This window comes from Adiantum capillus-veneris, chromosome 20, assembly GCF_014529385.1.
Source record: "Adiantum capillus-veneris isolate H3 chromosome 20, ASM1452938v2, whole genome shotgun sequence".
NCBI lineage: Eukaryota > Viridiplantae > Streptophyta > Polypodiopsida > Polypodiales > Pteridaceae > Adiantum > Adiantum capillus-veneris.
The window spans coordinates 12,300,999-12,325,597 of NC_140950.1; the positions used below are offsets into that span (position 1 = coordinate 12,300,999).

The 24,599-nt window shown below is 42.1% G+C and overlaps 1 protein-coding gene across 1 annotated transcript; it reads right to left on the reverse strand.

Moving 5' to 3' along the window:
• Positions 1–7,699: 7,699 nt before the first annotated feature.
• Positions 7,700–9,539, reverse strand: LOC147432108 (NDR1/HIN1-like protein 10). Its single transcript, XM_086491510.1, has one exon. The coding sequence runs from the start codon at positions 9,197–9,199 to the stop codon at positions 8,420–8,422; it is 780 nt and encodes a 259-aa protein (XP_086347636.1). The 5' UTR covers positions 9,200–9,539; the 3' UTR covers positions 7,700–8,419.
• Positions 9,540–24,599: the final 15,060 nt, after the last annotated feature.

Sequence of the window (24,599 nt, forward strand, 5' to 3'; positions counted from 1 at the left end):
ATAACAGAGAGCGCCCAAAAACTCAGATCTCAGATCTGAGTTTTTCGGCGCCCTCAAGCAAGGAGCAGGTAACGCTCTCCCTCTCTCTCTCTCTCTCTCTCTCTCTCTTTCTTCTCCACACACACACACACACACACACACACACACACACACGAGGAGAGGAAGGAGAGCCAGGTATGCTCCTTCCCTCTCCTCACTCTCATGTTCCCTTCCCCTCTTTCTCTGTCCCTCTCTCTCTCTCTCTCTCACACACACACATACACACACACATAGTGTTTTTGAGAGAGAGAGAGAGAGAGAGTACAAACATAAACAAAAACGCACACACACATACATAAACAAAGAATGCACACACACATTGAGAGAGGAAAAGAGAGAGAGAGAGCATGCATAAACAAAAAACGCACACATTGAGAGAGGAAAAGAGAGAGAGAACATGCATAAACAAAAAACGCACACATTGAGAGAGGAAAAGAGAGAGAAAACATGCATAAACAAAAAAACGCACACACATTGAGAGAGAAAGAGAGAGAAACTAATTTAACGTCGTAGGAAACTAATTAAAATTAAAAGACCTAAAGATCTAGCCGACGAGGAGTTGAACTCAAGACCTATTATTCAAGAGGGAAATGGCATAACCAATCTATCATACTTGGCATGGGTGATAGAAAGGTTATACCATTTATCTCTTTTTATTGGCACACACATCCACACACGCCCACACACACAAGAAGAAGAGAGTTATAACGTCGTAGGAAACTATCCTAAAAGACGTTAAAGATTAGGTTAGATGTAGACTTACGTTAAATTAGATTTAGGTTTATTTAAGTTAAATTAGATTAGATTTAGGTTTATTTTTAAATAGATTTACGTTTATTTACGCTAGATTTAGATTTACGTTATATTAGATTAGATTTAGGTCTCCATAGACTGCGATGCCTGCATGAAGCGGGTGAAGAAAGCCCTCAATGGAATATAGGGTATTGCTGCCTTCACTCATGGTGGGCTCCGTCGATCCAAAAGTACTGGTGAAATGTCTTCAGAAGATAGGGAAGAAGGTGGATCTTCAGGGCGGCAAGAGTCACTACATCCCCGACACAATGACCATCTAAACAACCTTTAGTCATTCAACATCAACTTCAAAGTTAGTAACAAGAGCAAGAACGGTCTAAAGGGCCAATTGCTGTCGTCAGATGTGGATGGAGATGAGGCAGCGTCATCGCCGGAAGTTAACTCTCACATCTTTAGTGATGAGAATGCCAACTCTTGCCGAGTTATGTGTTAAATCAGTTTTAAGGTTCTTATAATCCCTGTTAGTTTAGTTCTTTGTTTTTAATATAACATAATTTACGTTAGATTTAGATTTATGTTATATTAGATTAGACTTAGGTTTATTTAGGTTTACCCACACACACACACACACAAGAAGAAGAGAGTTTTAACGTCGTAGGAAACTATCCCAAAAGACGTTAAAGATTAGGTTAGATGTAGACTTACGTTAAATTAGATTTAGGTTTATTTTTAGTTAGATTTACGTTTATTTAGATTTACGCTTATTTACGTTAGATCGAGTCCACGCAAGAATTACTTACGGTTTAGGGTTTAGAGTTAGACGAACAGTGAAAAGATCTACTGTGAAAAGATGTTAAGATGTTGTGAAGTGCTACAGCTAGAGAAGAGGCAAAGGGGTTTTGTCCACTACATGCAGTATCATGTAGACGTGGATCTGTAGATTTCTTGTATCCACAAATATAGGTATTGACCAATAAAGACGAGATTATAACCCAGTGGTTCAGATCTCCGTGCACCTCTAGACCGAGGTGTGCGGGGATTGGACATGACTAGAGAATGTGAGGTAAAGAGAGAGAGAGAGAGAGAGAGAGAGAGAGAGAGAGAGAGAGAGAGAGAGAGAGAGAGAGAGAGATAAGACGAAGAATGCCAATAGAATATTAAATTTGTTGTCCAGGTTATAAGATTTTTATCCTCATTATGAGTAGTGACGAGGATGTGGGACCGTCCAACCGAAACACCTATCTCTCAACGAGGGTCTTATGTCCTTGTAATCAATGCAAGCATGCTGTGCGACGGACAAGACATGTTTCTTTGCAGCACGTTCGCAAATTTGGCGAGTTCGATCCATCTATTATAGATCGAGTTTTTGCCAATTATAACTCGTCGGACTCTGACGCTGGCCAACAAGCAGCAATCTTGCAACCCAATAGACGTGTTCGCAGGCGCTTTGGTCAAGCAGCATATGTGAGGCCACAAGATGTAGCCTCTGACAGCTCGGGGGATGATCATGCAGAGCACATTCCCAACGAGGCAATGTTTGAGCCCGAGATTGATGAAATGATCGAGACGATCATGGATTCAGAAAGGCTTATCTATGATGATATGAAAAGTGAAGCCGATACGCCATTGTATAATGGAGCACGTATGTCTAGATTGAAAGCACTCCTGGTTCTTCTCAACATGCAGGCAAAGTTTGGATGGAGTGACACTAGCGTCACAACGCTTTTCAGGTGATCTATTACAATTAGTTTACTTTAATAAAACTCTAAATGTATAATGATCTGATAGATTTTTACACGACTGTATCGTATTTTTATGTTGTGTAGATTGCTTAAAGAGCACATACTACCAGCTGACAATGTGATGCCAGATTCCCGAGATGAAGCAAGAAAGATTTTGCGAAACTTGGGGATGGATTACAATTCTATCCACGCTTGTCCTAATGACTGCATTCTTTTCAGAGGGGAATACATAGACATGGAGAAGTGTCCGAAATGTGATTCTGAAAGATATCGAGTAGATCTCCACGGGACAAAAATTCCACAAAAGGTTTTGCGACATTTTCCTCTGCTTCCTCGCATCAAGCATTTCTTCGAATGTAAGTCCATGGCCGCCCTAGCATCATGGCATGAGGAGAATAAATCTTCGGATGGTGTGCTACGAATTCCTGCAGATTGCGCAGCCTGGAAACATATAGATGGAACATGGTCGGATTTTGCCAGGAAGCTCGAAATTTGCGCTTTTGAGAAACATTTTCCTACTACCATGCTAACCATTCAGGTGCATCTTCTTGTTCACATAGTTGATGAGGTGGAAATAGCTGGCACAGTTCATTCCAGATGGATGTTCTTCTTAGAACGTTTCATGAAAACGCTTAAGGGATATGTGCATCAAAAGGCACGTCCGGAGGGTAGCATGGCAGAAGGTTGGTTGGTATCAGAGTCCCTAGTGTACATTGGAGAGTGGTTAGACGGATTTGATAAAGCCCGCGACACGCTATGGCGAACCATAGATGATGATCGCATATCTGGGATTGTCATGTGCAATCTCGGTGTTGAGAAGAAGATGACGGAAGATCTAGAGGCTAAAATCAACCGATTTTGCATGCTTCACAATCCAGTGATGCAAAAGTGGATTTCACAATATGAGGATGCAAAGCAAGAGCGACAAAGGGCACGAATCGAGTGGAGACGGGGAAGACGACCACCGATGCACTATCCGACGGTTCTGGAGAGCCTACCAACCTTCATGAGCTTAAGATGGTTGCACAACCAATTGAAAAGCGCACAACAATGCGGTGACGAAGTGACCAAGGAAGAGTGGGAGTACTCTCGGGGTTGCGCGACCAAGGTAAGTTTGCAATGTACGACTAGCTAGTGACTTTATTTCTAAACGTTTGAACGGCCACTCGTAATCTTTGTTCGTTGTAGTATAAGTCATACACAGCAGCATGGTGTAAAGGTCGACATTTTAGGGTGGAACGAATCGACAAAAAGCGTTTTACTCAAGATTGTGGAATCATGGAAAAATTTGAACAGTTTAGTCGACGACGTTCCTCTGATGAAGATCCTGTGGTGGCGGAACTCACTTACTTCGGCACGCTGCAAGAGATTTTGAGGATCGATTACAAAGGATTTTTTGTCTACTTGTTCGACGTGCAATGGTTCAAGATAATCATGGAGGGTCGCAACGCTACTGTGCGTAGAGGAGAGTCTGGTTTTCTTGAGGTGGATTCTACTAAGAAATGGACTGACCTAAGAGACACTTTCGTACTACCCGAGCATTGTGAACAAGTAAGTATGTAAATAGTTAACATCCCCCTTTTACAAGTTATGTGCTTGAAAGCTCTCATGTAAGTTATGTGGCTCTGGCAGGTAATATTTCATCCTACAAAGTCTACATCAAACTGGTGGTACGTCATAGAGGTAGCCCCTCGTAGTGCAAGGACGTATGAAGGCTACCATGTGCCAATCACAACGGCATCAATGGAGGAGATCAGAGAAGATGCTCAATCAGAAGCCGCTGCAGTGGTGCCAGACGAGCATCAAGATGCTACTACTTTATATGGGGTGCATGCAGAGGAGCTACAAAATGAAACAGAGGATATGTGTTTAAACGGAAAGGTCTATATAGATATAGGACGTTATGCTGAGTTATGCGAGGATGAGAGAGAGATCTCTTAAAGCCACAAATATTGTATTTGAACAATTTTGCTCCGTGTTGTAAAAGCTCTGGCTCTCTAAGTACCTTCCATGGTGTATAACGCTCTTTTCTACTCGCGCTCACATCTTTTGATTGAAAATTCTGAGTTTTCGACTTGCCTCTTCTATCACTCAATTCATTGCGTCATTGTGATGACGGCAAGAAGGTGATCTTGCGCATGTGTGGTCTTTGCTCTCAGCTGTTTAGACACTACATACTAAACAAATGGAGTGAAGTACCAAGTGATTTAAAAAACAGAGTCATCAGCATACTTCATGATGAGTTTCCCGTTCCAACACGGGATCAACGCTAAGACCTGATGAAGATTCGAATGCGCGAATACTGCAAACACAAGCGTTCCGAAGTGCAAAAAGCAATCAAGCATGGGTGGAACAGGCCAGATTGGATGGCCAAAGAAGATTGGAAGAATGCGAAGAAAGCAGCGCGCGAGAATCCTGACAAGTGGAAGCAACAAAAGGATGCAGCCAGAGCGCGAGTAGAGGCAGGGAGCTCACACCACTTGGGGAGTGGTGGATGGGCATCATTTGAGGCCGATTTTGTAAGTGTTTTCGCATTGCTCTTTATGTTCGACAGTCTAGGGTTTATGAGTTTTTTAATTCTAACATAATGAAATCTTTGTATGTTTTGACAGTGGTCGATGACAGGACGTGATCCCACACTGTACGAGCGCGAGTACGTAGGCAGGAAGGGCTTAAACGCCCTGATGGACATTCTCAGTTCTCGCGGCGGCATGGTTAGTATTAGGGTTTACTCTTTTCTATTTTTTGTATTGTTTTATAAATGTCGTTATATGTTTATACTTACTGAAAGCTGTCTTATTGTCTTTTTTTGTAGAATCCGACAGATACGCCGCTTGGACGCGATGAGACGTCTGACTAGACGACGTCAGTTTAGCCGTAGCTAGATAGCATTAGTTTAGGGTTTCTCATAGCTTATGTATCATGAGATGGATTTTATACGTCTTTTTGAACCATGTATATTATTACATTTGTCACCGCAGTTCATTTTGCCAATCAATTCTTTATGCCTATGATGTTGTACAATTGTCATTATTACATTTGCCAATCAATTCATTTTGCCTATGATGTGTACAATTGTCAATTTTACGCTTGTCAATTTTGCAAACAATGCGTCTTGTGGGTGACTATTTTGGATCTATTATCTACCCTTGCACTTTTTTAAAAAAGTGAATCAAGTACAATATGGTTGATGGGTGGCAGGGCATTCAATGCCCTGTCACCAAAAAAAAATTCTCTCGGGCGTTGCTATAACCGTCGCTATATATGGCTTTGTAGCATCACTATGAGCGTCGCTATAGACTTCTGTTTAAACGTCGCTATAACCGTCGCTATATACGTCGCTATAAGCGTCGCTATATAGCGACGTTTATAGCGACGCATATAGCGACGCTCTCGTAGCGACGCTATTAGCGACGTCGGGGGTTATAAAAACCCAGTGTATTTCCGTCGTTAACAGCGTCACAAGAGCACACAACCTCTTGTAGTCAATGCTGCATGACGAGTTTCCCGTTTCAACACGGGATGACCGGTCAATGAAGACCTAATGAAGGTTCGAATGCGCGAATACTGCAAGCACAAGCGTTCCAAAGTGCAAAAAACAATTAAGCATGGGTGGAACAGACCAGATTGGCTGGCCAAAGAAGATTGTAAGAATGCGAAGAAAGTAGCGCACGAAAATCCCGACAAGTGGAAGCAACAAAAGGAGGCAGCCAGAGCGCGAGTAGAGGCAAGGAGAGCGAGGAGTGGACATCATTTGAGGCCGATTTTGTAAGTGTTTTCGCATTGCTCTTTAGGTTTGATAGTTTAGGGTTTTTAAATTCTAATATAATGGATTCTTTGTATGTTTTGACAGTGGTCAATGACAGGACGCGACCCCACACCGTACGAGCGTGAGTACGTAGGTAGGAAGGGCTTAAATGCTCTGATGGACATTCTGAGTTCTCGCGGTGGCATGGTTAGTATTAGGGTTTACTTTCTATTTGTTGTATTGTTTAATAAGTTATATGTTTATACTTACAGAAAGCTGTCTTATTGTTTTTTTTTTGCAGAATCCGATAGATACGCCGCTTGGACATGATGAGACTGACGTCTGATTAGACGACGTCAGTTTAGCCGTAGTTAGATAGCATTAGTTTCCTTTTGTCATAGCATATGTATCATGAGATGACGTTTATACATCTTTTTGTAACTATTGAAAAACTATGAATATTTTTTCAATAATGACAATGGTGTTGTAACTATTACATTTGCAAAGTTTAACAATCAAGTGATTTTGCCTATGATGTGTATAATTGTCATTGATTTACTTTTGTCAGTTTTGTATCTTTATTTTGCAAACAATACTATGGATGATGGAGTTAATGGTTGTATTGTCTTGTGGGTGACTACTTTGGGTCTATATCTAATCTTGCACTTTCTTTCAAAGGTGAATCTGGGCTTATCTTGGATTCATTTAGGTTTACTCAATTATTGAAACATTCAATATGGTTGATGGGTGGCAGGGCATTCAATGTTCTGCCACCAATTTTTTTTTCTCTCGGGCGTCGCTATGAGCATCGTTATATAAAGCTCTGCAACATCGCCATAAACGGCGCTATAGGTGGCCTGTAACGTCGCTATGATTGTCGCTATATAGCGACGATTATAGCAACACTCACAGCGACGTTCCCATATCAACGCTGTTAACGACGGTCTTAGTGACGCCGAGAAGTATAAAAACCCAATGTATTTCCGTCGCTAACAGCGTCACAAGTGCACACAACCTCTTGTAGTGTATGAAACTATTTTAGTTAATTTGGCACTAGTTTTCTTGCTATCTTAAAATGGGCAATAAGTTAAACTACTACTCTTAACTACTCAACTTAGACCTTATTAACAAAGTTGCTCTCATTCATGGATGGTTGTAATAATAGTAAAAGTTGTTCCAAAATGCTAACGGCATCATTTGCCATCCTCATCTTGGGGAAGACTTCTTCAAGTTAAACGTTTTCTTGCTTGTTGCATCCATGTAGAGGTGTGATAAAGATAGAAGCATTGCATATGTATTCTAAGAGATGACTTGCATAGTACTAGAGAGCAATCAAAAGGCAGTTGTTTTAGTGACACTCCAAAGTGTTTCAAAGATCAAATCGACATCCACAATCACTTAGTAGATGATTTGCACCCAAAAAGTTATGATGATAATTCTATAGGAAGTTACACAAAGAGTTATAATGATAATTCTACTGATCAAGCCATTTATGGACTTCCAAAGAATCATTGGAAGAGCATCTACTCTAGCTTGGGGACGATTGGTAGAGCATCTACTCTGAGTTGAGGAATCATATCTAAACAATTGATTTCACTGACCGCACTCTTTAACAACCGTATCTGCAATCAAATGAACCTAAAATTTGAGCAAGAGATGTAATTGAGGCACATTCCCTGGACCATAACACAAAATTGTCAAGGATCACATGCATGTGAGTGACTTGTTGCCATACTGGTGTAGATTGCTTCTCAAAAGCCGTCGGGACATTTATTTCGACTGCAATATTATAGGCAAGGGTTCCCAAGGTTTGAAGGTTCACAATGTGAATCTTTGGGTGATGGGTTCACAACTTGTATATTGCTACTTAAGTGCCTTTGAAGCAACATGATCCCCAACTCCATTCATTTAGATCCCAAGCCCTCAAGGCTCATTGGGATGATGCCATGTCTATAGCAAGCATCATGATCAAGATGCACACCCCACGGTAAAGGATTCGAATTGTATAAAAGGCGATTTCCGAAGGCGGCCGGTTTTCTTGTTAAGGTTGTTGACACCATAGCTTGCGTCCGGTACTCAATTGTTGCCCTATTAGTGAATGCACGGACGTGGGCAGCACTGAAGGACAAAGTGAAACTTATTGCAACAGAGAGAGGAACTTGAGCCTGCATGATTTGGAGAGAATGTGAGCATTTGTGTGAGGGCGAGGTGTGCTCATCTCTACGTTGCAGTAGACAAGGGCCTTGAAGGCCTTGGATCTTCGGCCCCAGACACGTATGCGTGCCCGCATCGCCAACTCCACCTGCACCCACATTTTGTCGCTAGTGTTCATTGCCTTCTGCAATCCCAAACCAGCTTTCTCTGGGAGAGGGGCATCCTGCCCCTTTACTTGGAGCTCTATTTCTGTGCTGGCCTTCACCCCCACATAGAATGATGGCAAGGACCCGTTTCCTACCTTAAGCCCTTCATAGCCAAGCCCCACATCGACCTGCTCAAAGTAGATCCCAATCTTCTTGTTGGGATTCTTAATCTCGGCTGTGAAATTCAGATCCGTTTGTAGATAGAAAGAGGGCTGTTTCACGCCCACATTGCGCCCCTCGCCTGCCCCGGCCTTGATTGGTTGCATCGTCACGTTGAATTGTGTGATGTAGGCTCTTGCGACAGAGAAATTGGGCGCTTTTGGCTGCAATAAGAGGTATACAACGGAAGCTGCAATGAAGAAGAGGAAAAGAAGAATGGCAATGGAAGCACACAAGCAGCAGCAGCAGCGGCAACCCTTGCTACTTCTACGTCTGTATACGCGACCGCCATGGTGCTGGCAAGGATGGTATGCCAGAGGTGCGGATCGGAACCTCTTCTTTCTCAGCTCTTCCGGTTCTGCACTTCCTGACAAGGGAAAGACACGATACTCGGCCATTTTTGGTGGAATGGCACCTTATGGAGATCAAAGTGGACTTGGCTCTTCAAGTATAGGCTAATAAAAGTGAGCACAACACAACGTGCCTACACCACCATCACCACTTCCACTAACCTTAAGACCTAAAATAAGAATAACTAAATTTCAATGCAACCTTGCACTCTCACCAAAGGTTTGCAGGGCTTTGAGCACAAGGTACACAACCATTGTAGCAACATAGGTTGTGGCTTCAAACCGGAGGCTGCCATCAGAATTCGTGAGAGACATGTGTTCGTTTACCCAAAGAAGCTCACATCCTCCTATAGCTTGTAATAAACGTGAGTGTTTACTCCTTGCCCAAGTTAAGTGCTATAAGTTTTTACTAAATTCAAAAAGCTTAACAAGGCTACAACACTTATTGCAAACCCCACAAGTGTTGAAAGCACTCCAACCCCTCCGGGCCCTCTAGTTGCTAGGTGTGATGGGGCTCTAAAGAAATGAGTGTCAGATTGTCAAAGGTCAACGGCTCGAAAGGATAAACGTTACACTGATGAACAAGGCCTTGGTGGACGTCAATGTTGAGAAAAATGCTAACGAGAAGGGAAACACCTGTTTAGGTGTTCAGTCAGAGAAGAATATTTGGTGGCTGGTAGCTTTTCATCTTCCACATGAGACACATGAGTCCCTGAAATGGTATTTCAATCACACACCAATTGTTGACGACATTCGGCAACAACAAAAAGGAAAAAGATTGCACGTCTCAGGTTTGGATATGTTCCAAGTGGAGTTGTATTTAGAAGGAGACTTGAAAACTTTCAAGTGTATATTAGGGTGCACGTAAGGTGTAATAACCCTCTTTCCATGCATTTACTGTTGCCACAGTAAAGTCTCCATGGGAATTGAAAGCAAGGGTGCAAAGGCCAGCAAGTCAAAGACTGGTAAGGGAAAGAGTGGCAAAGTTGTAGTCAACTCTGTGAAAGATGTATCCACTACACAAATAGTGAGCAAAGCACTACAACAATGGTTTCAAGGTATCCTTAGTTGTGATCGAAGTGTACTCACTAATTGAGACATGGATGATCCAAATTGGGATCTTTTGTGTGCATCCTTCATGTCCGCCTACAAATTCTTGCAAGTTGCTAATGCTTTATAGTAATTATGCTTGGAATATGGAGCCTGCAAAAAAAGGGGAGAATGCATAAGAGAACTCGAGGCGATTCTATTAAGTGTTGGTCTCGATGGTGGCGTAATCAAAGGACAAGAAGGCATCTGAAAATACACAAGATTGCCCTAATAAAATATGTATGGGTGGCAGTAAAGCTAGGCATTTTCTTTCAGACTATTATGACTCTCAAATTTCCATTGAGTTTTAGTTGTGGAAAAAGGTGTGTGACATTACCACCTACAGAGGTAACGAAGCAACCCTTGGAATTAAGCGCGTGTGTGTGGAAGTCTATAGATAATATTTTCGTCTGTTTGAAAAGGCAAAGCTAACTTCAGATGAGATATCCACCTTGAAGTTTGTAATCAATAATTTCACAAAGCAAATGTTTGATGCCTGGGAGGAAACAAACATTTACATGGTGGGTTAAACACTTAGTCTCCAGAGTCAAAATGGATATGTGTTTGACCTAAAGTCTCTTTTTTCCAGAACATTCTTTCTGCACATGGTATGGTTGATTGGACATTTGGAGTAGCCAAGGAATGGAGCGCTCACACTACCAAGCAAAAACAATATACTTCAAAAATACACATCATGGAGGTGGAAGGAAAAGGAGCGATGCCCTACATGAGATGTCCAATTGGTTCTACAAAGTTTTAGTGGGGAGAGAGAGGAAGAAAACCAGAGTGCCAAAAAGTCTAAAATGCAAAAGTAGCGAAAGTGGTTAACGTGAGGCAATCACAATCATATCATACTTCGACTACAAAAGATTGTTTTTGATGATGGTTGGAGACAAGGCCACGAAATGATAGCGTTGGGTGAAAAACTGATAAATTTTTAACACTAACCATTTTTATTGTAAACATGCATTCTAATACCAAGTGATTTTTTCACAGTAGTTTCGTGTTTGGAGTTTATTTTATTTTATTAGTTTTATTAATTAAATTTTTAAATTTTTTTGAAAACTTTAAGTACTCTATAAGTCAAAGCTTACAACTTAAAGTTTATTTCTCATTTTCATGTTCTAGAAGATCCTCTCGAGCCCAAACAGGCACACACTCATATCTTGCACCACATGGACGAAACATAAGAGGAACCACTACGCACAAGAGGAAACCACTACGCACTCATATCTTGCACCACATGGACGAAACACAAGAGGAAACCACTACGCACATCAATCCCATCACCACCAAGCACACCACAATAAATTTGCAACAACCAAAAGCTCATGCTGAATCCACCGCTTCAAATCCACAACCTCAACCACATGTGGATAACCCAACACCACAACCCGCTCCAGACGTCCCAACAGCCTCCCCAACCTTTGAATCTAGAGGATGAAACCACCATGCAATAGATTTTTGGTGATCTCCCACCATTAAATCATGCCATCCATACACCTTTATCAGATCCCCCCTCCAATCTCATCTTTATAGAGAGCAACAAAAGAAACAAGAACAAGTGAAGAAGAATACGGGGTCCGCTGCAAAATCAAGAGATGGTGCCTTTTGCCACAACACTTGGAGCTCAAGCAACTGTCGCAACTACACCGCGGAGATTTGGCTAGCACTTCAGACAAAAGGTGACCAAGGTAATACTAGGTAATACCAAGGTAATACTAGCCAAAAAATTGAAGAGAAGAGAGGCAGAAGAAAGAGGAAGCTGAAGGAGAAGTGCAAATAAAGCAGGAGGAGGAGAGAAGACAAAGGGAGTAGGAGGAGTGGGAGAGAGTCAAGGCCCAAAGAGCCCACCTAGCTAATTTACAAGCACTAGCAGAGGTAGAGAAGAAGGCAACAGAGGACAGAGCTTGCGCCGCCCGACAAGCAAAAACGAGAAGCTCTAAGCCTTCGAAGATTCCTTAGAGAGAAAAACAATGTGAAAAGAAGAAGAAAAACAAGCTCACACTTGAAGAGAAACGGGCCCAAGAGGAGAGGAGGTCAAAGTAGAAAAATAACCCTCCTCAATGGGCTCGGTAGCTAGCTCCACCACCACCAACCACACAAAAGAGATGGAGATGGAGGCCAGGAACAATGGCTTTGCGGGAGATTCAAAAGTATCAGAAGAGCACAGAATCGATCATCTCCAAAGCAGCCTTCTCTCGGGTGGTGAGAGAGATAATGGATGAATATAACGATTCTATAACCCGGATACAATGTGTTGTTGTTTTGATGCTACCAAGGACTTTTTTCTGCAGCTCTTTCAGGATAGTGTTGCCTGAATGGTGCACGCAAAGCACGTAACTTTAAAAAACATGGATTGAGCCTTTGCAATCAATTTGCAAAATGAAGGGTGCCTACATGCGAATTAGTTCATCTCATGTAACCTCGCTTTATGAGATTTGTAATCTTTTTCATATAATATCAATAACTCGAATTTCTACCATTTACTTCCATTATAACACCGGTTATGTATATTATCTTCGTTTAGTATTTTTATTTTCCCACTTGTTTAATTTAAACTCCCTCCATCGTTCAAGCACCCGAGGGCCAAGGAGACACCACTGGCCAAATTTTATCGAAATCGGGCAAATCAGGGACCGTACGAGGTGGTGGGATACCCATGGCACATGACGGTGCTCGGTGCAAAAAAAAAAAACCCTATGTGCCATGGTGTGCAAGGGGCCATTTTGACCAGGTACTTGCCAATGCTTATGGTTAATGTTATGCTCATGGATCACGAGAAAAGAATTAAATACTTTCCACGTGAAAAACCATTGTCGTAGTGTATTTCATGTAGCCAAAAACACATGGGGTGCCTAGCTATGAGAGTGGGTAGAGATGGCGTAATCGGAGAATCTGGTAGCAAAGAGATAGTTATCACGCATGAAAAGGAGAGCGATGCACACATGGAGCCACCAAGACACCAAGAGACAAAAGGACAACATCACCTATATCCAAATCCTTTATAGATACCTGGATTTATGATCACCCTTGTATATGAATGAGAGCTATGGAGCTTAATGGAAATTGAGAGAGAGATTAATCAGATATGGATTAATAATGAACAAGCTAATGAGCCTTGGCTTAATGAGGGCATGAGAGAGATGTATTGCATATGAGGAAGAGAGAGAAATTGCCACTATGGAGCTTGAAGAGAAGAGCCATTCCTGCTTCCCATTAGCAACCCCTCCTTTGATCACCTCACTCGGTTTCACCCTTCTTTCGGTCGCCACGTCCAACCTCCTTTTTTTTTTGCTTTGAGGGGTGACCACCAATAGGGTACTACCCTCGATACACTCTCATCCACTTCCTCCTTGGTGTAGGGTTTGCTAGCTCAACCTTCAGCTTTGCCTTATTGTCACCATCTATAAGCTCGATATTATTGATCAGAGCCTCAATAGCAACTTGCCACCCTCTTGCTCAATCACTCGCATTTGATGCTTTGTCTATCTCTGTCGCTTGTCAACATCGATTTCCCTCGACACTCTTGCTCTGTCGAGCCTCCCTTTATTATTAGCTTTCTTCTTCTCTACAATGATGTCCTTCGCATACAATGGTCGGCCGTCTACATGCATCACCTCAATTCCCTCTACAGCTAGCGTCCATTTTCCCTACATACAACGCCTTGTTTTCCTTGCCCTGAAGCTCCCCTTTGATAGCGCTTCTTCTCTTATCTCACGCCAGCACAATAGCCAGTGGCTCCTCTCTTCAATGTTGTTCCCTTACTAACGACCCTATCTGCATAGCGGTCATCTCTCTCTTCAATTACTCAGTTGACCCCCCCATTCGGCATCATTGGATTCTGCTGGTCACTTTCCCTTCATCCTCCTCTCTTGAACTCACCCTTCAACTCACTTCTCCTCATGAATGCCAGCCCTGCAACGTACCCCCTCAGTTCGACCCTGCTCTGCTCTCTGCATGGCCCCTTCAGTGCCTTGCAACATAGCGTAGCTCTTGGATCTCTGCAAAGCCCCCAAACAATGCCCTCATTTGCTCGACCTCTCTTCAATCTTGCTTTTAACCTTGCTCCACATGGCACTCTCCCTTCTCTACGTGCAAGCGGCCTCCCTTTTCTTCTGCTCTGTAGCCCTTTTAAGGTAGCACCCTTGGATTTCTTCTTAACAATGTTTGGCCTCAAAAACCCCCGCCACCCATGCGATGCTGCAGTAGCACCGTTTTTTCTCCACAAGCCCTTGCATGCCAACCTCACAGATGGTGCTCTCTTTTATTCATGCCAACTGCCGCTCCTTTTTTTTGTGTGCCTTGGAGCCCACTCCCGTTGTGTATGCAGTCGACATCTCTCAATAGTTGTAAGATATTTTGAGCCTCACTTTGAAAAAAAATTTCTTGCTTGGTCCCCTTTTCCACGCCACCAATTGACTCCAATTGCCGACCTTCTTTACCGTGCTCCCATCCAAAGTATTGCCAAGCACAACATATTCCTATGATAGCTCCGTCAAGCCGATAATATCCTCACTTGCCTATGCCATGTTGATCATATATCACAATCAATGTACTGCAAACGACAACGCTTGAAAAGCTCCTCATGCATTTTTCTCTTTTTACTTCTCGACGTGCTAAACATATCTTGTAAATAGACTTGATCTGTATCCTTTGATCCTATTTCCCACAGTAGAATCGCAACGACATGACACCATGCTGATTGTGCACATCTGTCGCACGTGTCAAAGCAAGGGACTTGCCATACATTGTGTGCAAGCCACAAATGCTGCAAGCACACAGCCAGATTAATCTAACAAGTTCAAGAGAGCAAGGGTGTGTCACTCATCGCCCTGCGCTCGTCTTCGTGGAAGACTCCTCGTCGCAAAGAAGAGGGAGCTACCATCGTGCCGCACTCAACTGCCTCCTCGCTGCCGTGCCATCGCAATGCTCGATCACACACACACACACACACACTCTCTCTCTCTCATGCATACAGACACACATAAGGAGATGAAGAAGAAGATGGAAATGGAGCAAGAGCACTCTTCAATTGTACAAATGAGAGAATGAGTGATTTTTAGGTTTAGGTGACTTTTATATGAGCTCGCCCATTCACACTTGGGGGCCCATGCTTAGCCAACTAACCCTTGAATGTTCCAGTTAGAGTGCACCTCTCATCGGTGATCACTCTTATCCTTTTCCTATTGGACCGACAAGCCCGACCCATGACTACCAGAAGTGGACGCCGGTGGTTAACATGCCCCCCTTCCGGATGTAGATTCCACCCTCAAAATATAACAGTGCAACATCGGGATCCACGATAGGAGTTCGTGTGGTGGCAGAAGAAAAACAACATTATGAAAACTTAAAGGCAGCATGTGCAGGCGTGCAATAAGTGAGATGCATACATGATATTCTAGGAAATGCAAAAAAAAAACATGAATTGTAACATTGCCAACTAGAACAAGCGTAGTACCTGAATAAAATGTAATTGAGTCAAGGTCTATTAGGTTGACTCTAAGAGAAGTACACAAGAGCTAGGGCTAAAGTAAGTACTAGATTGACCAACATTAATTGAAAAATGTCGATTAAAGAGTAGTTAACCCTAGGAATGCTCGTCGAGATCTAAAGACTAGTGATCTTGTCACTTATACCACTTAGGTGTGATCAACATAAAATACAAGGCAGTTGTGCTATTTGCTTTCTGTTTTTTTTGTTGTCATAGTTGCTACAAGTAGCTGGGGACTCGAGGTCTCAAATACCAGCTTGTGCATAAACTAGCCGTGCGACTCGAGGTCTCAAATACCAACTTAAAACATGGACTTCCACAACACAAGTCACACTTATGTGGAATAAGCTAGAGAGGACTATATCCTCATAGCCTAAAACATTACTAAAGTTACTACAATTAATAGACATTTATGAATTAAAGTCAACAAATTTTATGCATTGTTAGAAACTCAAAGACAAGATGCAAATATGTAACTGGGGAAAGCATAGATAAAAGGAAGTAGTACACATGATATAATGGAGAACATCCGTTGTAACATGTAAACATCCATTATCGTTGTCCTTTGAAGGCATTCTTATGTAGTCACAAACTGCACAATAGTCACCACCAAATATCCACCTTCCAGAGGCACATTAGTGGAAAAAAAGAACTTTGCTAATCACTAAACTCTAAAACAGAAACACTCCTATCGTACTAATCCTACCTACCCTCCATCACTTGAGTGATGAGGATCAAAGTAAGTGGAGGTTGGAGAGCTCGATCGGTAGCTCTAAGGCTAGACCGACATCCTCATCATCAAGGTAGGTGTAATCCTCTTCGATAAGGCCGCATGTCTCGTCTGTCCAATCACGATTATCGTCCTTGTTCTCTTCCGTGTAGAATAGTATTAGGAATATCACGAGGTGTGCATACTCAGCCTGGGCAAAAGGGTAAACGTGGGCAATTGGGAAAACTTCTTGGATAGAAAAGGGATTTGTCGTAGTCAAGATGCGGACTAGCCACTCTAACTCCTCAACATTTCTCTCACAAGCGAGTGTTTCAACCAAATTCCATTCAGAGGAAATATGAGGATTACATAAATGCATTACTTGGGATAGGTAAAAAGAATAATCATAAGAATTAGCCATATCTATGAACACAAATAGAGGATGGTTAGGTGTTTGATGACATAGGTTTTTGTTTCAATGTACCTAATGTTACATGTGTAGGTCTGCGTCAATGATTTTGACTAGTATTGTGCACACTCGTTTGCTAATTGCTCTTGCTTTTTACTTTTTAAATTTTTTTTTTAAAACTAGGGTGGCTAGTTACTATATATCTATATATATACAATCCCTAAAATCGGAAAGCTCAAGGGTCAAGGAAAGAAGGGTAAGAGGGAAATAATTGAATAGGCTGACGTGAATGAAGACTCCCCCCTTCCTTGGGTAGATCATACTTTAAAAGGATGGCATCATCTTTTGGAACCAGTTGTTCCAAGTTGTTATGGGTGAAGGCTTTAACCAATAGTTTTTGACCGCCCTATGTGTTTCATCTAGTTGCAAGGGTGGTAAGGTACTCTCCCATGATTTTATTTGCAACGTTGTTGTAGGTGGTGAAATTACAACGGGAGGTGCAAACTCTTCCTTGTTTGTATGGATATGTACAATGGTAGGTGGAGGTTGTGTTGAAGCTTCTATTTCCGTATAGGAACTACATGAAGAGCAAGAAGCTTCATTTGACTTCCCTGTTCCTAAGCTAGGTGGAGCAAATCATTCTTTCTTCGGTACCCAAACTAGCTCTGGAGCAGTTTGTAGCATTTTGTGATTTTTTTCTTTCCACCATCATCAATTCATTTTGGAGCTATAGGATTGGGCTCACATGTTGGGATTCAGGCCAACTGGCCGGACATCCCACTTACTATAACCCATCTACTAACTTAACCATTATATACTTATTCTTTAATACAACAGAATAAGGAGCTGCAACCGGGATAACGTTGCTGTGCACTCCACCCAAAGCAAGTCTCTCTCTCTCTCTCTCTCCTCTCTTGCACTTGCACTCGCACATGCTTCTTGCGGCACCTTCAACTGGTATCAAAGCAGGGTTTGTGCTTGCCGTTTTTGCGTCCGTACGCGCGCACACTTCCAAAAGTGCAAACAGGTTTTTGATTTCGGCATTGACAAATTCAGCGTTCCGAGAGCGTTTCCATTAGGTGTCGTGTTGTTTTACCCCCCTTTCGAAGCTGTTCGTGCAGTCGAAAGCTTCATCCGAGCTACGCTTTAGGAGTTGTATTTTTCAATTGCACTTTTGCTACAGATACAGATACAGGTACAGGACACATGTGCAAGTTGTTCAGAGACTATTTTGGGATTGTATATAGCCATTTTATGGCTATTATGTGCTATTGAGATGGTGTTTATGGGTTGAGTAGGAGCACTTTTGGCATCGACATTGTCTCGGGTTTTTCAGACATCCATCTCCTCACAGGTTCTTGCATACATACAGGACATCGAGTTTTCTTACAGGTTGCAGTGTTTTGCATCAGCACAGATTTCAGTGGACTACTTGATGCACATATGCATTGTTTTGGCACTTTTGATAATGCTTGAGCTCTTTTGAGAGCTGTTTTACTCCCCGCAGGGATTTGTGTACTACTTGCACATTTTGTTTGGTGCCTGTTTGAGCGCGTATACTACACCTTGCAGTATTGTTGACATTGGATGTATGTTGAGTTGCGAAAACTGCCATATGTACCTTTTGTGGAGCCGATTTGGCTTGTTTCTGGCAGTCCCGATCGTTTCTGAGACTCGGTTCGGAGGTTCTTTCTAAGACTGGGCTGGTTTCTTGTCTGCATAACCTTTTGTGAGGGTCGATATCGTGAGGTTTTCTTGAGATGGGGGATTCTTGAATGTTGAATCCTTTCGGTGATACAGGTTGCTGGAGTACCCCTTTTTCGTGGCCTCGCCATAGGACATGTATAGAGAGGGCTAGGTGCATTTGACGTCGTGTTGGCAGTCTTGGGTAAATTTTTTGACTTTTTATGCACAGTTAGTGGTTGATGTGCATGTCTTATGCTTTGAGAGCATTACTTTTGATGAGTGATTGATCTCTTGTGACAGTTTTGGATTGAGATTTTGTCAGTTTTTTTTTGGGAAACTCTGCCGGATTTTTTTGAGAATTACCAGTGTTTATTGCCATATTATCTTTAGTTTGCAACCATGTCATCTAGTGGTGAAAAGATATTGACAATATCCAGAAATTTGATGGGACGAATTTTGATATCTGGAAAGAGCAGATTCAAGATGTTCTTATACAGAAAGGCCAGCTGTATCCTATCATGGAGCACCCAAAGGGCGAGTATACAGATGTTGAGTGGGAGAAACTTGATGCTAAGGCCAAATCTACCCTCCGTTTGAATTTGGCCGAATCTGTGTACTTTACTATAGTTGGAGAAAGGACTACTAGAGATGTATGGGATAAGTTGTGTTCCAGTTATGAGAACAAAAGTGCCACTAATAAGGTTTTCTTGATGAAGAAGCTATTTGACCTTTGTATGAAGGAAGAGGGCACTATTTCTACTCACATGAATGAGTTCAATATCATTTTCACTCAGTTGATCACCTAGGGTTTGGTCTTCGATGAGGAAATCAAATGTATCTTCTTGCTATGCAGTTTATCCTCATCTTGGGATCCGTTCTATATTGCGATTAGCAACTCAGTACCTGGTACAGGTCTACTGTACAATGATGTCCTTCGGAGTCTGTTTACCGAGGAGATTTGCAAAAAATCTCTCGAAGGCAAGAAGGATGGTGATGCGTATGTTTCTAGTGATAGACAGAGGGGTCGCACTCAAAGTTGTGCCAAAAGCAAGGAACGTGGGGGCTCACGCAGTAAGTCTCAGAGTTCTATGCGTAATGTCGAGTGCTATCACTGCCATATAAGGGGCATGTGAAGAAGGATTATAGGAAATGGTAGCAAAGCAAGAAGGATAAACAATCCAATGAAACTTCTAAGTCTGATGATTCAAACAAGGGCAAAGAAAAGTTAGAGGAGATCAATGTGCTAGAGTCTTCAAATGCTCCTATTGTAGAGACTCTTCCAGTGGTTGTTATGCCACTTACCTCTGATGTATTGGTCTTCACAACAAATCTACCTGTCAAGGCTCTTGTTATAGAAGATGCGCAGTATGCACAGAATTGCATAGTAGATTCTGGTGCAAGTTTCCATGTGACACCACATAGAGAGTGGTTCTCTACTTATTCTCACTCTTGTGGCAAAGTGAGACTTGGTGATGCTTATGAACTAGACATTTAGGGTGTCGAAAATATCAAATTGCATCTAAGGAATGGCACGCACTTTAATTTATGTAATGTCAGACATGTGTCCAAGTTGACTAAAAGCTTGATTTTTGTTGGTTAGCTTGATGATTTGGGCTACAACACCACATTTGGTAATGGTTCGTGGATAGTACGCAAAGTTAATCTTGTTGTACTCAGAGGTCAGAAGCATGGTACCTTGTATTCCATGCATGTGTCAGGTGTTGGTCATGATTACATATCTATAGGCGAGCTGCTGTCTACTAAGTTGTGGCATTGCCGGCTAGGTCATATTAGCTAAAAAGAAATGAGAACTCTGACTCGTTTTCTACTTACCTATCTTATCTTATGTTGACTTTCCTCTTTGTGAGCACTGTATCTATGGAAAACAGACTAGGTCCGTGCACTTACCATTGGGTCAAAAGCGAGCTGAACCTCTAGATTTAGTACATAGTGATGTTTGTGGTCCTATGTCAACCAAATCTCTAGGGGGGGCAGCTATTTTGTGACATTCATAGATGAATCTACTCGAAGGTGTGGGCATATCGTTTGAAACATAAGGATCAAGTTCTTCCTGTGTTCCAAGTTTTTTTGGCACTCGTTGAGAATCAGTCTGGCAAGAAACTCAAGAGATTGCGGATTGACAACGGTGGAGAGTATGTCTCCAAGGAGTTTGAAAATTTCTGTGCTAAAAGGGGGATTAAAAGGCAGTTTATTACACCATACTACCAGCTCAGAATGGAGTTGCTGAGCACATGAATCGTACAATTTAGGAAAGAGTCACAACCATGCTTTCTAGGGCAAATCTCACACAAGCTTTTGGGCAGAAGCCGTCTTGACCGTAGTGCACATTATAAATCGTTTGCCTAGTACGCCATTGAATTATAAGATTCCAGAAGAGTTATGGTCTAAACGTAAGCCCCACTATGACCATCTACGTGTTTTTGGTTGTGAAGCTTATGCTCCATGCCTAAACAACTTCGACAGAAGTTAGATCCAAAGTCACACAAATGTATTTTCATTGGATATGGTGCAGATGGAGAGATGGGATATTGTCTCTCGCACCCGAAATCTCGTTGAGTCATTTGTAGTTCAGATTTGATCTTCAATGATTCAAAGATGCATAAACAACCCATCAAGGAAATAGAGGTTCGAAGAGTCACTTTTGAGGATGTTGCCTTAGAGACAGTGAAATCAACTCAGCGGGATAGTGATGTACCTTTCACTAGCAATGCTCCAGAGGGAGCGGATAGCAATGGTCAAGGAGTGAGACGGTCTACTAGAGTCTCTCGTCCACCTGCGCGTTTTGAGCCAGGTGTTGATTACATTATGTTGACCGATTGCGGTGAGACAAGCTGCTACCAAGAAGCCATGATGACGGATGATGTGGTGAAGTGGGAACATGCTATGGAATCTGAGTATAACTCAATTCTAGCTAATGACACTTGGGACTTGGTAGAACTACTAAATGATGTGAAAGCTTTACCTTACAAATGGGTTTACAAGAAGAAATTTATCTCAGGTGATCCAAATCCAAAGTACAAGGCCAGACTTGTAGCCAAAGGGTTCAAACAACAAAAGGGAGTCGATTTTGATGAAATCTTCTCACCTGTGGTCAAGATGACAATGCTTAGAACCTACTTGGTCTTGTAGCGATTGAGTACATGGAACTTGTCCAAATGGATGTGAAGACAAAATTTCTTCAGGGGGATCTCGATGAGGATGTTTACATGCAGCAGCCTGAAGGGTTTGTTCTGGAGAATGCATCTCGTGAGGAGCTAGTATGTAAGCTCAAAAAGGCAATTTATGGCTTAAAGTAGGGTTCAAGACAGTGGTATCATAAATCTGATGCATGTATGAGGTCTCAAGGATATAAAAGGAGCAAAGAGGATCACTGCTTGTACACAAGAAAGCTAGATGATGGCTCGATGATCATTCTAGTTTTGTATATTGATGACATGCTTATAGCTGGGAAATCCATTGCAGAAATTGCTAATTTGAAGAAAACACTTAGCAATAATTTTGCAATGAAAGATTTGGGGGATGCTACACACTTTCTTGGCATGTGAACCAAAAGAGATCGTAAACGTCGTATTCTTGAGTTATCTCAGGAAACATACATTGAGAAAGTTTTGCAGCGTTTCAATATGCAGGGGGGGAAAGCATTGAGTACCCCAATGCAGGCATTCTTGAAACTCAGCAAGGAAGATGCACCCAAATCTGATGCTGAGCGAGTTGAAATGGCTAAGGTACCATATTCATTGGCAGTGGGTAGTCTCATGTATGCTATGGTGGCCACAAGACCAGACAATGCTTTTGCGGTGGGAGTGGTGAGCCGATATATGGCAAATCCTTATAGCAAGCATTGGGAAGCAGTGAAGCACATTCTTAGGTACCTCAAAGGTATGGTTGGTAGGTGTATACGCTTCAGGAACAGTGATGCATCCATCATGGGTTATGCGGTTGCAAACTATGTGGGTTGTGTCGACAATAGGAGATCGACATCTGGCTATGTCTTCATATTGGCTGGAGCAGTAGTATCTTGGAGGTCATGTCTTCAAGATTGTACGTTGTCTTCCACTACGGAATCAGAGTGCATTGCATTGTCAAATGCAAGTAAAGAGGCTGTATGGTTATCTCGCTTAGTCAAAAATCTTGGCATTGATGAGACTCCAGTGATATATTGTGATAGTCAAAGTGCTCTTGCATTGGCAAGGAATCCCGTGTTTCACTCCAAATCGAAACACATTGAAGTTAGGTATTATCTCGTGAGAGATTTCTTGGCCAAAAAGTTCATTGATTTGGTCAAGGTACACACATACGACAACCCAGTAGATGCTTTGGCAAAAGGCTTAGCTTTGGAGAAGTTTACACATTGCAGTGAGTTGATGGGTATAGGTTGAAGCCACTAGATTGCTTCACGGTTGTACATACCAGGTCACTTGGGCTGCGTTGGCCTTTAAGTGGGAGTTTGTTGGGATTCAGGTCAACTGGTCGGACATCCCACTTACTACTAACTCATCTACTAACTTAACCTTATATACTTATTCTTTAATACAAAAGAATAAGGAGCTGCAACCGAGATAACGTTGTTGTGCACTCCACCCAACGTAGGTCTCTCTCTCTCTCTCTCTCTCTCTCTCTCTCTCTCTCTCTCTCTCTCTCTCTCTCTCTCTCTCTCTCTGCTCTTGCACTTGCACTCACACACGCTTCTCGTGGCACCTTCATGGTCAGGTGACAGATAAGAGCACAATTTACGTTTTGGCACCCAGATTGGATCATTTCCTTCATAGTAGCCTTGGTCTTCCAATAGCTTTTTAGAAATCCAACGCAACATTTCTTTACATTTCTTGGGGCGAGTGGACGTCTCTTACCAGGATCCTTTCTTTCTGCACTAGCTATGGTTGGTAAAGAAGCTTTAGGGACCCACTTGCATGTTTTCTTTGTTATATTAGGATGGATCTTGTGTGTCTCAAGCTTTATTTCAACTACAACAGTTGAAGCTCTAGAGAGTTGGGCTATGGGGACATATGGTTCACCCTTTTGGACATGCAATGTTTTGGCTTTTATTTCCTTCTCAGGGACTATGGCTTGAGTGGAAGGGCTAAGAGTTGGATTTTGTGTTGTGACACCCCCAGTCCCCCAATCAATAGTGCATTTGGTGGCTATCATCGACGTGCATCCTAGGTTTATATTACCCTCCATAGTTCTAGCAGGCATGAAGAAAAAGTCTTGAGCTACAACCCCATTGTGATAATATTAATATCTTTTAAATTTGCTACCATTGAGGAATCCGATGGTTTCAAATTCATCAAGAGTCTCCACACTAATGGTTCCTTGTGGGGTGATTTCACATACTCTATATGGTCCTTTTCTCGCATACTTCAACTTTTTCTTTTAGTTATGCACTCCATACATAAGGACTTTATCACCAACATTGATATCTTTGTTATTTAGATGACGATCAAACCATTTCTTTCTCCTATCTTTCTTCACAAGTGCATTTTGCACCGCCAATTGCCTTTCATCACCTAACCTCTCAAGGATATATAAGCGCTCAACTAAAGGGTTACCATCCCAACCTTCTTGTGAGGCTACACATAGACTAGGAATTACAAACTCCCATGGCATAATTGCTTCTTGGCCATATACCATTTTGAATGGTGTACAATTAATAACCCCCTTTGTAAGAAGTACGATAAGCAATAGGGCTGAAGTCAGCTTCAAATCCCAATCTGTGCGATGAGCTTCCACCGTTTTGGTCAAGATAGAGATTAAGGTCTTATTGGTACTATTAGCTTGGCCATTTGCTTGTGGATAATAAGGTGTGGACTTATGGTGAGCTATCATGAAGTTGGTAATGAGTTTTTTTATCACTCCATTTATAAAATGAGTACCATTGTCACTCACAATATCAAAGGGACAACCAAATCTTGTAATAATGTTCTCAAAGAGAAACTTGGCAGTTGACCTTGCATCAGCCTTACGGGTCACCTTGGCTTTCGTCCACTTTGTCACATAGTCAGTGGCAACGATAATATATCAAGATTGAGTGCTACGAGCC